This window comes from Sarcophilus harrisii, chromosome 4 (assembly GCF_902635505.1).
Source record: "Sarcophilus harrisii chromosome 4, mSarHar1.11, whole genome shotgun sequence".
In the NCBI taxonomy this organism is placed as follows: domain Eukaryota; kingdom Metazoa; phylum Chordata; class Mammalia; order Dasyuromorphia; family Dasyuridae; genus Sarcophilus; species Sarcophilus harrisii.
The window spans coordinates 69,537,259-69,549,513 of record NC_045429.1 but is presented as its reverse complement, the minus strand read 5'-3'; the positions used below and the strand labels follow the sequence as shown (position 1 = coordinate 69,549,513).

The 12,255-nt window shown below is 37.5% G+C and overlaps 1 protein-coding gene across 1 annotated transcript in view; it reads left to right on the top strand.

Annotated features, from left to right (window-relative positions):
• The first annotated feature begins 3,668 nt into the window (after positions 1–3,668).
• The window catches only part of STX6 (syntaxin 6), a 48,595-nt gene continuing 40,008 nt past the window's right edge, over positions 3,669–12,255 (top strand). The window contains exon 1 of the mRNA XM_031936985.1: positions 3,669–3,935. Within this exon, the coding sequence (XP_031792845.1) occupies positions 3,901–3,935 (35 nt within the window). The 5' untranslated portion in view covers positions 3,669–3,900. The remainder of the gene's footprint in view (positions 3,936–12,255) is intronic.

The following is a 12,255-nucleotide window of genomic DNA, read 5'->3' as shown; positions in this document are numbered from 1 at the left end:
CTTTAGCTGTTCTCAGCAATACAATGATCCAAAACAATCCCCAAGGACTCATGATGAAAAATGCTCTCCACCTTCAGAGAAAGAACTGATGGAATCTAAATGCAGATTGAATCATTCTTTTTAAACTTTATTATTCTTGTGGGGTTTTATGGTCTGCATTTTCTTTTGAAACACGGTTAATATGAAAATGTTTTGCATGACTACACTTGTATAATCTATATCACATAGTTTTGTCTTCTCAAGGAGAAGGAAGAGGGAGCAGGAAAAAATGGAACTCTTCATTTAAAAAAAGAATGTTAAAATTTTTTGTCTGAATGTAATTGAGAAAAAATTAATGGTACTTTGGTCAGGTCTATGCTAATCCTCATCAGAGGCAGAAATAAAACCTTCTCTTGCCCAGAGATTGTAAAGAAATAACAATGCAAAGCTCACATGACCTCAGGGTCATCAGGGAATGAATCAAAGGATTGAGTTCCAGCTGCATGGGCTCTGGGAAGATTGGAAGACTACTTGCAGGAGTCACAAGTGGCAGAGGTGTATGACTTTCCAGACAGCATTCAATATGATGCAAATTGGTAGAGAGAAAGGGAGTTCTCCAGCTTTGCGATATGGTGATAGGTCAAGGGGATAAGGGATTTGAGGGTCATTATTTTCATTTTGAATTTTCAGTGTCTGGATTAAGAATCTAGATTTTCTAACCTTTATTCTATATATTCTAGTAAACTCTAAATGAATACACAATCTCAAAAAAAATCCAATTGGTGATACTCAGCTAAAAATGAGCAAAACACTTTTCAGAAATTAAGAATACCAAAAATGATTTGTGTTTTGACTTGAAGACTGCCTATAAAGAAGTACTTGGGTAAAATCAATTGTTGCATGATATTTCTGGCAATTTTTGGAGAAAAACTGTGATCTATTTTTAATGACAGGATAAAGTTTAATCATATGAGCCTTCTTGATATCCCTTTCCTACCCTGAGTAGTGGGAGAGTTATATACCTATTTAGTTAAGTAGTGATCTAGGAATATGGTGAAACCCTCCATTCCCATTCTTTCATAAACTCAAAAATCTCCATGATTAATTGAATTGAGACTTGGAGGATGATAGAATGGATGAATAAGCCCAGCAGAAATGCACAGATAAGTAAATCTCTAATAAGTGGAAGTATCTGTGGAAGGTATAGAGACAGAAGATGCCAGAGATCAGCCAGTTAAGGTGGCTTGACAGAAGATGGAGAAAAGATTATGGATTAAGTGTGGCCGATATCTGAACATAAAAAACCAAATTGTTTTGGAAATAAAAAAGTGATCAACAGGCAAGATCAGCATAAGCTCAAGTTCTGTCAGGAAAACTGTGAAAAGTAATGAGAACTGAGGCAGTTAGTGAAGTGAATGGACCACTGGCCCTGGAATCAGAAGGACAAATCCCTTAACACTTACTATCTGTGTGACCCTGGGCAAGTCACTTAAACCCATTTGCCTCAAGACAAGTAATGAGAGGACAAAGGATAGTTTCATAATTAGTTCCAAGTTGAACCTCTGGTACCTTTGAAGCTAATATAGACTAAAGAAGTATAAGGCTTAGGGCAGAATTCTTTTGGTTCCTCAAAGATAGCAAGACCATCAAATTGACCTTATAGAATACTTATTCTTGAAACTTTTTCCCTCAAAAGTTATAATAATGAATGTTCTGATTTTAGTAGGCTATAAGTTACTTGAGGGACGAGATGTTTTTTTTTAAATTTATTTCCTAGTACCTGTCACGGGGCTTAATAAATATTTGTTGGATAAATGTTATAGAGTCAGCAATTGTGAAAAGTAATCACTGCATTCTGGCATAAATACCTACTTGGCAAGTTTTATCGATTCCTTTGAATGCACTACTTCTTGTTGAACTGAATCCTTGCCAAAGCACAGGATATGACACTAGGATAGACAAAGTGAAAGGGCACCTATGGGCCAGCATTAGTAGTACCCCCCCCCACACCCACACACTCTTGCATTACTCTATGTGAAACTTATTTGCTCAAAATATTCTCTACAAAGTATCTGTGGCATACAAATAATGTCCTCCAAATTACTGGAGAAATATTCATTACTCATGATTGGGTCATGACAATGTAATAAAAATGCAATACTAACTAAACTTGCATCTTCAGTGTTACATTGTTCAAACTACCAAAATATTTATAAGAAAAATAATAATTTTCTTCTAAAGAAACAAAGGACCAAGAATGTCAGGAAAAACAATAGGAGGCCTAGATGTATATCTTAAAACTATACTACAAAGTTGCAATCATTAAGATGACGTAGCACTGGTTAAAAATAGAAAAGTTGGTCACTGGAACAAATTAGGTACATATGTTACAAAAAGAAATGGACATAGTTTGTTAAACCCAAAGACCACAAATATAAGGGGAAGGATTCATTATTTAATAAAATTCCCAGAGACATTGGAAAGCAATCTGGCAGAAATTAGGTCTAGACTATCTTTAAAATTAGTCTTGTATTATTACCTTATTCTATATATCCTAGTAAACTCTGAATGAATACATTAATTCAATATAAAAAAGTCACACCATAAACAAATTAGAGGAGTAAAGTTAGAGGTACCTTTCAAAACCATGGATCTGAAGAAGTTCTTTTTTTTTTTTTAATTTTTTTTTTACATTAAAATAAAGTTTATTTCAATAAAATATTTACAGAATATTTAACAAAAAAACCAAAATATTTATGGAAACAAATGCATGCATTGATTTTATTTCAGCCTCACAATAATTACTCGTTTAATGTATGATAACATAATATATATATATATATATAATATCAATATTTCATAAGGAATTATCTTTGGTTAAGAAAATTTGTGAAGACGTTCTTGATTAAACCAGAGATAAAGGGGAAATAAATTAGATAATTTTGATTACATGAAATTTTAAATTTTTTGTGCAAACAAAATCAATTTAGTTAAAATTAGAAGGGAAACAGTTAACTAGGGAAAAAAATCTGCAGCAAGTTTTTCTCGAAAAATAATTTGTTCATCTAAGATACAGAGGAACTGATTTAAATAAACCAGCACTTGTCTTTCCCCAGATAAATGGGCTAAGTTTTCAAAGGAAGAAATTCAAGCTATTAAAATCCTATGAAAAAAAGCTCCAGGGAGAACCCACCAGTTGGGGGAAAATCGCGCTTGTTTCTTCCTGGTTTTCTCTACAATGTCCCAGAAACCTCATTTCATCCCTGTCTGCCTCAGTTTCCTCATCTATAAAATGAGCTGGAAAAGGAAATGTCGAGAAAGCTCCCAATGCCCTCGTGAAGATGGTCAGAGGCGACTGAAAAAGGACCCAACTGCTTCGTAAAGCGGGACTGAAAAGCTCCCACCTCTAGGAGCGAGGAAGCATTTATCACTGGGGACCAATCCCTCCTCCAGAAACGCATCCTACCGTGTGACGAGGGAAAAGCAGCCCCTCCTCCAACTCCTGGAGCTCCTGGCGGCCCAGATCCCTCGTCACGTGACCACGCCCCCACAACTTCTATAGGAAGACACCGCCTGTGTCACGTGAAAGTGGAGTGCGGAAGTGGTGGTTTGGGAGGTGTGCTTGTGATTGGTCAGGCTCGAGGAGGCGGGGCCGCTAGGGGCGGAGGCACGGGGGGAGCCGGTCCCGGGAGTCTCGTAGTCTCCAGGCGGGGATCAAGCTGAGGAGCCTGCGGCCGCCTCGGTTGCGTTTCTCCCCACGGCAGGCCGCCCCTGAGACGCGGTAGCGTCGGAGGTTCTGCGCGCGCACCCGTCGCCGGGCCGCCGATCTCAGGCCCCGTACACCTCGGCGGGGCGGCGGGACGCGGGGCCGAGCAGCCGGTGCGCGCGGACGGGCTGCGGTGGGGCGGCCGCCGGGACGCCATGTCCATGGAGGACCCCTTCTTTGTGGTGAAAGGGTGAGTATGGCGGTGCGGGGCTCGGCCCGCGGCGCGCGGCGGCCTCTTTTAGCCCCGCGGCCTGGTCGGGAGGAGCCCCGGGGGCCCTTCTGGGCTGGAACGCTGCTGGGGGGCCGGAGCTCCCTGAGCCCCAGCCGAAGGAACTCCCCGAGCCCGGCTCGCTTGCTCCGTCGGGCCCGGACTGTGCCGTCGTGGGACGGTGACGGTTCGGAGGGGGGGGGGCGCTGTCCTGCGTGGGTTACCCGTGTGGGGAAGAAGAGCCGTTCTGTGCGTCTAAGGAGAGGCCCGTGTCAGCCCGCGACTCCGCGCGGGGCGCAGGGAAACGGGGGCGGGAGCCACAGCAGCACCACCAGCAAGCTCCCGGACTCGGGCCGCCCTCGGGCAACAAGTGGCGGAGAAGGGACGCGCTGCTGGGTGGAATGAGTTTCCTCCCCTCCACCTGTGGAGTCACCCGCCCAGCCCCTAGATTGACTCCGCTGGGTAAACTCCCATTGTCTTCAGCTCTGAGTCTCGGGGAGACCACAGACAGCCCAGAAGTGTCGGAGCCTGTTTGCAGGGAGGCGTGGGGCGGGTGTGTTGGTACAGCTCTAGGGAGAGGGAACGCAAGCAACCGAATTTGATGGAGCAGACTTTTTTTTAAGTGTGTTGAGTAATGTGGTGAAAGAAAAACAGTCTTTCATACTCAGTGATGATGTTGGAAAGAAAACAATGAAACCAGCCAAACCAAACTTTGCAGCTTTCCAGCCGCAGCGAGTCCCCGTCCCCCTCCCCACCCCCCCCCCTTCTGAAGGAAAGTTGTTGTTAAAACGTTTACTTCAGTGTTAGATGTCCCTCCTGCGTTCTCTTTTTCTGCCTTCCTAGTCATCTCCTGGATTGATCGTTTAAGTGTCTCAATCCATTAGTTGTCATCTTCTCTCAGTGCGGGGGAGGGGGGTTCTTTTATTTTGTTCAAAGGGGATATAAACCATTTTCTTGAGTTGACTGAAGCCTGTAGCAAATGGCAGAAAAAGGAGAATGGGATTGTAATTTCTCACTGACAACTTAATTAGGAGGTATATGTTGGAGAGTCAGCTTAGTCTGGAGGCCTGGGAAGATCTTGATTAACCCCTAGAAAAATCACTTTTCCCTCAATGTTCTGATCAGCATTGGTGAGAAAGTTATTTATCATAGAGGGGGGGAAAAATAAAGAAATCACACTTCTAATATCTAATCTCTCTGTTTTCGGTGAGAGAAGTTATAAGCGAGGCAGCTTAGTTTGGTGGCTAGAGAACTGACCTGGAGGAGGCCCTGAAGATCTTGGTTGCTACCTCCTCCCCCACATGTAATGGCCTTATAACCCTCTAGAAAAATCTCTTGATGTGCTATCCTGCATTGGTAGAGAGAGTCATTCATCATGGAGGGAAAAAAAATAAGTCATGCTGCTAGCATTTAGTCTCTATGGTTTGGACGAGAATAGCATCATAAATTTTGAACTGCCAGATGCTTTAAAGGTAAAAATCCCTATATTTTATAGTCAAAGAAAAAAGAAGCACAAAAATTGGATTAAATCATTTGGCCAAAGTTTTGACAGGGTTTGAGTTTAAATCCTTCAATTGCAAATCAGATCCTCTTGCTTGGACAAGAATATCTGAAAAACCAAAGGACCCCAAAGTTCAAGATACTTAGCTAACTTTTTATGCTATTTTGCTTTCTTAGTTATTATCAGCATTTACAGTAGAGAACAAAGCTAACTGAGGTTGTCCTAGCAGGAGTAAATATTTTTACTCTAATGCACACTTTAATAATTGTAATTCTTGTGAAGATTACAGTGCAGTAAATTTATCCTCCTGCTTAAGAGTACCCTTGAAAGTTCTTTTCTCTTTGGTTAATTTTGTTTCATAAAAGTAGGAAAACCTGTTAAGCTAAACTGTTGCTATTCCAATCCTTCATTTTGTATTGTTTAAGAAATGTGCTCTTGTATATTATATACACACATGTGTAGCAGTAAAGATGGATGTGTGTGTGTGTGTAGATATATATATATATATATATATACACATGCATGTATAAAATATGTATTCTACTTTTATTAGCATTCAAATTTTAAGGATAATATTTAGTTCACTGAATTAGGAAATGTACACTCTCCACAAAGATTTCTGGTATGTGGAATAGGTTGTTTTAAGTCCTTTGTTTCTCTTCTTTGATGCTTGAGTAGAAACTAGCAGTTTTCATAATTGAGAAGTGTGTAATAATCGAATAAATTTCAGAGTGCTACAAAGTGCTATATCCTCTTCACATTGTGTTTAGTCATGCAGTATAGTTATAATGATAAAAATTTAAAACTTCACAAGTGGAATATCGAGCTTTTTTTTCTTAGTTCATTATTTCAAGCCTGATACTGAGGTGTTCAGTGGGAAGGCATTTAGCTTTTTTAATGCAGAGGAATGAAGGGAATGGATTTTGTCATTAAAACTAAGGTTTTGTATTGGTTATTGGATGGTAGTTTGATGAACCTCTTTTTTATTCATTCAACAAGTATTTTTAGATTAATAAGTATTAGATTATTAGAGAGATTCATATGTGCGTAACATTGTGGTGAGTGTTGAATGAGATAGAAAATGTTTTCTGCTCCTTAAATCGAGGAGATCAGAGTACATGTACACACAGAATGGTTAAATCCAAATGAGTGGCGTAGAAAAGAAACTAACACACATGAAAATACAATTCAAGACTATGTGTAGTTGTAAATTTTTTTTTATGTGTGTATTAAATGTTGCTTCCCTAACACTCAAATTAGTATGGAAGAATAGATCAGTTTAAATCTCCTAAGTGAATAGGAAGTAAAGTATGCTTTCCTTTACTCTTTTTTTATGCTTTTGAGATTTGGCATACTTGGTGTCTTCCATCTGAATTCCTCTTCTCAGAGTCAATGCAAAATGGAATATAGGTTCCCACCCAGCTTTCAGTGGAATCACAGCCTTTTCTGATTTTTTTAAAAGCTTTTAATAAATAGACATTGCAAGGAATCAAAGTTTTTAAAATAAATCAGAAATTAATCATTAAAAATTCTTAAAACCTATAATATTAGCTTTTACTAGTCCTTACTGAGTTTAATTCTCACAGTTCTTAATCTGTTTTCATTGACCCCTCTTTTGGTTCTTGTCCTGGAATTTTAAATACCTTAGCCTGAATTAAAAGCTAAATCAAACACTTTGAGCTTTTAGTCCTAATAAATTTGAATTGAACATGACTCCCCTAGGCTTCAGATCATCCTAATCTAATATTCCATTTCCCCTGTTCATTATTTCTGGAGATCTTTCTGGTCTTGTGACCCATATAAAACACAGATGTTTGTTAACTTCTCTGTTTGTATTTCTCACTAAATTCCTATTTGTGTCTGAGGAGCATCCCTACTTTTCGGGCGATTTGGTGGAAAGAACACTGTATTTGGAATAAGTAGAACTGGCTTCATTCCTAACTTTGACCTACATAACTTGCTATGGACTATTGGAAAAGTTGTTTATCATTCCAAATTTCAGTTTTTCCATGTGTAAAATGAAGCATAGAGTTCTTGCATTGTTTGCTTCATGGGGTGGTTGAAAAGAAAGAGTGATTCTATAAACTATCATAAAGTGCCATGTCAAACATGCCTTACTTAAAACTTTTCTAAATAGTGTTATTTCACTTTAACATTGTTTAGCTATATTTTTTTAAAAAAGAGTTTTGTTTCTAACAATTGTTAACCCTGAATTATCCTTACCCATAACTTGGTATGCCTCTAAAACTGTTATTTCAGAGCAGGATATAGATTTTCAATGATGGAAAAGTCCAGTTCTTCTCAGCTCTCTGCTTCCCTAGGTTCTCCTTAATGATTCATCCTTCACCAAGGAATATTTTTCCAGAATCTTGGTTATAACAACAAACATTTCTTTATGCATATACAATAACAGATCATTTGTAGCAAAAGAAATAAGCTTGTTCTCTCTACACAGAGTACTTGACTAAGTACAGTTCAATGAAAGAAACTCTTTTGCTTTATAGAATAATTGTTTGAGGAAAGTTGACTGATGTTATTTTTCCAAAAACTTCTGTTTTAAACCCAAAGATTTTTATGAAAACTTTTCAAATGTTTAGGCTTCTCTTAAGTGTAGTTTGGTTCTAGGATCACTGATTTTAATCCTGTACTTTAATTTTATAATTGAGGAAACATGTATTGAACCAGTCTACCTAGCACTATGCTAGGCTCCTTGAAGGTTACAAAAGTAGTACACAGATTATTTAGGAAGAGTTTGTAAACCCATCTATGGAACTAAGTCCTCTGCCACTTCTCATGTAAAGTTACTTAACCTCTTCTCTGTAAAGTGAAGTGGTTGGATCAGATGACTGCTAATAGCACAGAAAAGCATGATTCAGTGTAAAGAGCACTACTAGATTGAGAGAGAAGGAAATCAGCTCAAGTACTTACTCTGGCATTTACTACTTCTGTGACTGGAAAAGTTCCTTCCAACTCTAAATCCATGATCTTAAGATGTACCTGTATGAAGCAGTTAGAGAACTTTTCAAGACAGGAATAAATCATAGAATTTGATTAGAATATGACTTCAGTGATTATGTACCCCGACCGCTACCGCAAAGGAATCCCATTGTAACATACCTGACAAGTGTCATCCAACCTCTGCTTGAAAGGGGAAGTCATCTCTTTTTGAGATCTGGACAATTGTACAGTTGTAGGAAGTTTTTCCTGACATCAAGCCTAAATTTTTATCTCCTTGTAGCTTCTACCTATTGATAATGTTTTTGCCCTTATAAGACCAAACAAAATAATCCTAGTTACATGTAACAATCTAACAAAAAACTTGAAGATGGCTGTCATATTCCCTTTGACTATTTTCTTGGCTAAACATTCCTATTTCCTTCAAACCTCATATAATAATATGAAATTGTGGTAGCAATATTAGCTTATATTTATTACTATTTTTATTGTTACAGATCATTGTTATATACCTTTTAGTTCCACTGATTTTTATAAAAACCCTGTGAGGTCATTGTGTTGATGAGAAAACAGGCTTGGAGAGGTGAAATCTGTCAGTCCATGTTTTTTCATTCCAAACTTAGTTCCCTTTCCTCTGTTACAAGCTTCCCCTAGATATGTTAGAGAAGGGAAGATAATTGGGTAATAGTGTCAATCAGGAAAGAGTGCATGAAACAAGAAATACTTAATCTGCACCATGAAATAAATACGGACCTAGATGAATAAAAATCTCAGTGACAGGGGTGTGTTAACAGATTATAAGACATTTTCCTCACAATCTCACCTAGTAGGTAGAGCGTTGTCTCCATTTTATGGGTCATGGAAAAACTGTCTTGTTCAGGATCAAATACACTTGTGAAGTTTCATTTGTAATCCACTTCTCAAACTGGAAGTAATTTTTCCCATAAATGGTCACATAATACTTTATAATCTGATTTGTATCACATTAATTGTACACCTTTCCCACCAAACTGAAAATGGCGCCTTTGTGTGGGGAGGCAGATTTCAATAAGGAGAAAGAATTGGGCAAAGTAGCCTTAGCATAAGGAGTATACTAAAGAGATTGGCTTGATTCTACCATAAACAGTGACAAAAGATTAACCTGGAGAGTTAAGATGAAATCATTGTTGAAGGACCTTTTATTTATACTAGCATTTGGGTAAAACGTGATCTAATAGGTGATCTTTTTAGATCACAGGTCACATCAAAAACCCAAAACAGATAGACAAAAAATATGTGTTGAGCTTAATTGGGAAGAAGTGTGCATGATAAAGTACCATACTTAGAATCTGGAAGAGCCAAGTTTGAATCCTCCCACTGGTAATAATTGTGGAGATAATAAGCAAGTTATTTTATCTTTCTTAGCTAAATTACTCATCTGTAAAATAGAGAAAGGGTTTGCCATACAGTAATTGTAAGGCTCAAGAAAGATGTTTGTATTTTGCAAAATTAAACTTAAAGTACTATATAAATGTCTATTATTGTTGTTATTGATTGCAAGCTTGAAGACTCATTGTTTTTGCAATAATCTTGTGTAATGATGGCTTTGATCTGGGATATGCTGGTTTGGGCAATATAGTGAAGAAAGACATCTTGTACATTACAGATGAAAACTGAGAGAACTTCATGAGATCAGTGGAGTACAAAGCAAATAGAATACTTTTTTATTCCGAAGTTAATAGCTGAATGGTGGTTTTGAAGGCCAAAGCAGAAATTAGAAAAGAGAAGCTGATTTTTGTAGGAGGTAATTGATAGGCACTATTTACAGAACACACAATACACAGAACACAATTACAGAATATACAAGTCATTGTGCTAGACAATCTGGAAGGTGATTTTAAAACAAAGGGTGAGGTCATGAAAACAAATAGAAATATAGGATTTGATCTTAAATGGGAGAATTGAATAGTAAAGATGGACTGCAGATAAACTTGGGGAGTTATGCATCATTTTAGAGACAGCAGTTGAAAGTGAAATTGAATGAGTTCAAGAAAGCACTTTAGCTTTGGGAAATGACCAGAGTTAGAGATTTAAAAAAAGGCAAGCCAGAGAGACACAGAGAATGTGCCATAATATATGCCATATATGCCATCCACAAAATCTTGAAAAGGTGTTTTAAATTTAAAGAAGGGAATGAGCAGCATTTCCAAATGTAATCAAGGAGAATGAATAAAAGCAATCTAGTTTGACTAAAAAGATGTCATTGGTGTCCTTAATATTTGTGAAATTATAATGACAGAACTAGACTACAAGGTTCTTAAGGCTGAGAGTTATGGTGTTCTCTTTCCCTCTACATCCTTCCCCCAAACTCCAATATGGTGATTTATTTGAAAAGTTTTTCTGTGGAGAGAAATAGGGTGATAATTGTATATAGAAATAAAGGTTAAGTGAAAATCCCCTGTCCCCCTTCCAAATAATCTACATTTAAAGACAGACTAAATTGACATGTAAGGCATTAAAAATGATGGCCTGACCCATCACATGTTGAATATTCTATTAGTTACAAAAGCATTTTCTGTACCCTAGATCTCCCTTCTTCCTTCACTCCCCAAATCATAGGTATTCCTCCCATACCTGGAGTGAATCTCTTCCTGCACTGACGCTCTTTACAGTGTCTTTATAGATTTGAATTTTAGTAGAACTAGTGAAAGCTGGTAATGTTACTAAGTGAAATATGACAACTTAGATGTTTCTTAAGGCTTCTGTTACAAAAGGGAATTTGTACATCCTTTGTAGAATTCATAATTAAAAAACCTGTTAGAGAGGGAATGTCCATATTTTTGCTAATTTGTGGTTAATTTGGATTGATTTAAATTTCTTTAGATCTACTGGCATTTCACCTATCTCCTTTTAACTAAAAGCTTTCAGTTCTTCCTTTGATCAAAGATTCTAATAAGGATTAAAATTAATGCAATTAAATTAATTATTTTTCCTCCTTTTTAGGTAAAGATGCACATTTCTATTAGTCTCCAAAAGGAAAATTGTAATGAATAGAACAAAAGTACTGAGTAAGCCATAAACTAGCTTATTAGCACATCGACTGATTTGCTGCTCATTGTTAAATGTGAAGCACAATAAATTTCTTTACACATTCAGTCTATTTATTCACTGTCAGCAACGTGTCACAAACTTAGAAACACAAACTTGATTTGTTTTTCTACCATGGTTGGTTGTATCTGTCATGTCCTGTTATTTAATTTGAAAGATTAGTTAAAAGAAGTAAGCCTACAAGGTTTGTCTGAATAAATACCTTGAATTTTTATAAGAACAAATGGGATAGTCTTTACTGCTTGTAGCTACTCAACTCTTTGGTTAAAAGCACAGTGCTAACGAGGCCAAAGTTGTATGTTTTAGCCCCAGCTAAATCAGCATTATTTGTTCTCAGAGCCTTGGAGTTCATCTTGCTCAGCTGGCACATTTTTTTCTTTACTTGTTAGTGAAGAAATTGTAAAGAGAGTTGGCCTAGATCAGCATAAATCCTTTACAACTACATGGCACACTTGATGAATGAAGAGTAGCAATTTTTTGAAAAATTTCTGATTTCAGTGTTTATGATGATGCTAGATTATGTGTGATTTGGGGCTCAGATTAAATGTGGGCACTCCAGTAGCTGCAGTAAAGCTGTGTTGAAATATACCAGCCTATCTATATGACTTGATGCACGTTGTTCACAGTTATGCAATCGTTCACATATATCTTGAGTTTTAATAGGGTCAGTAGATGCCAATAACTTATACATGAAATATGCCAATTTAGAGGTTTCTTAAGGCTTCTATTTCAAAGGGGAATTTATATTTTCTTTGCAGA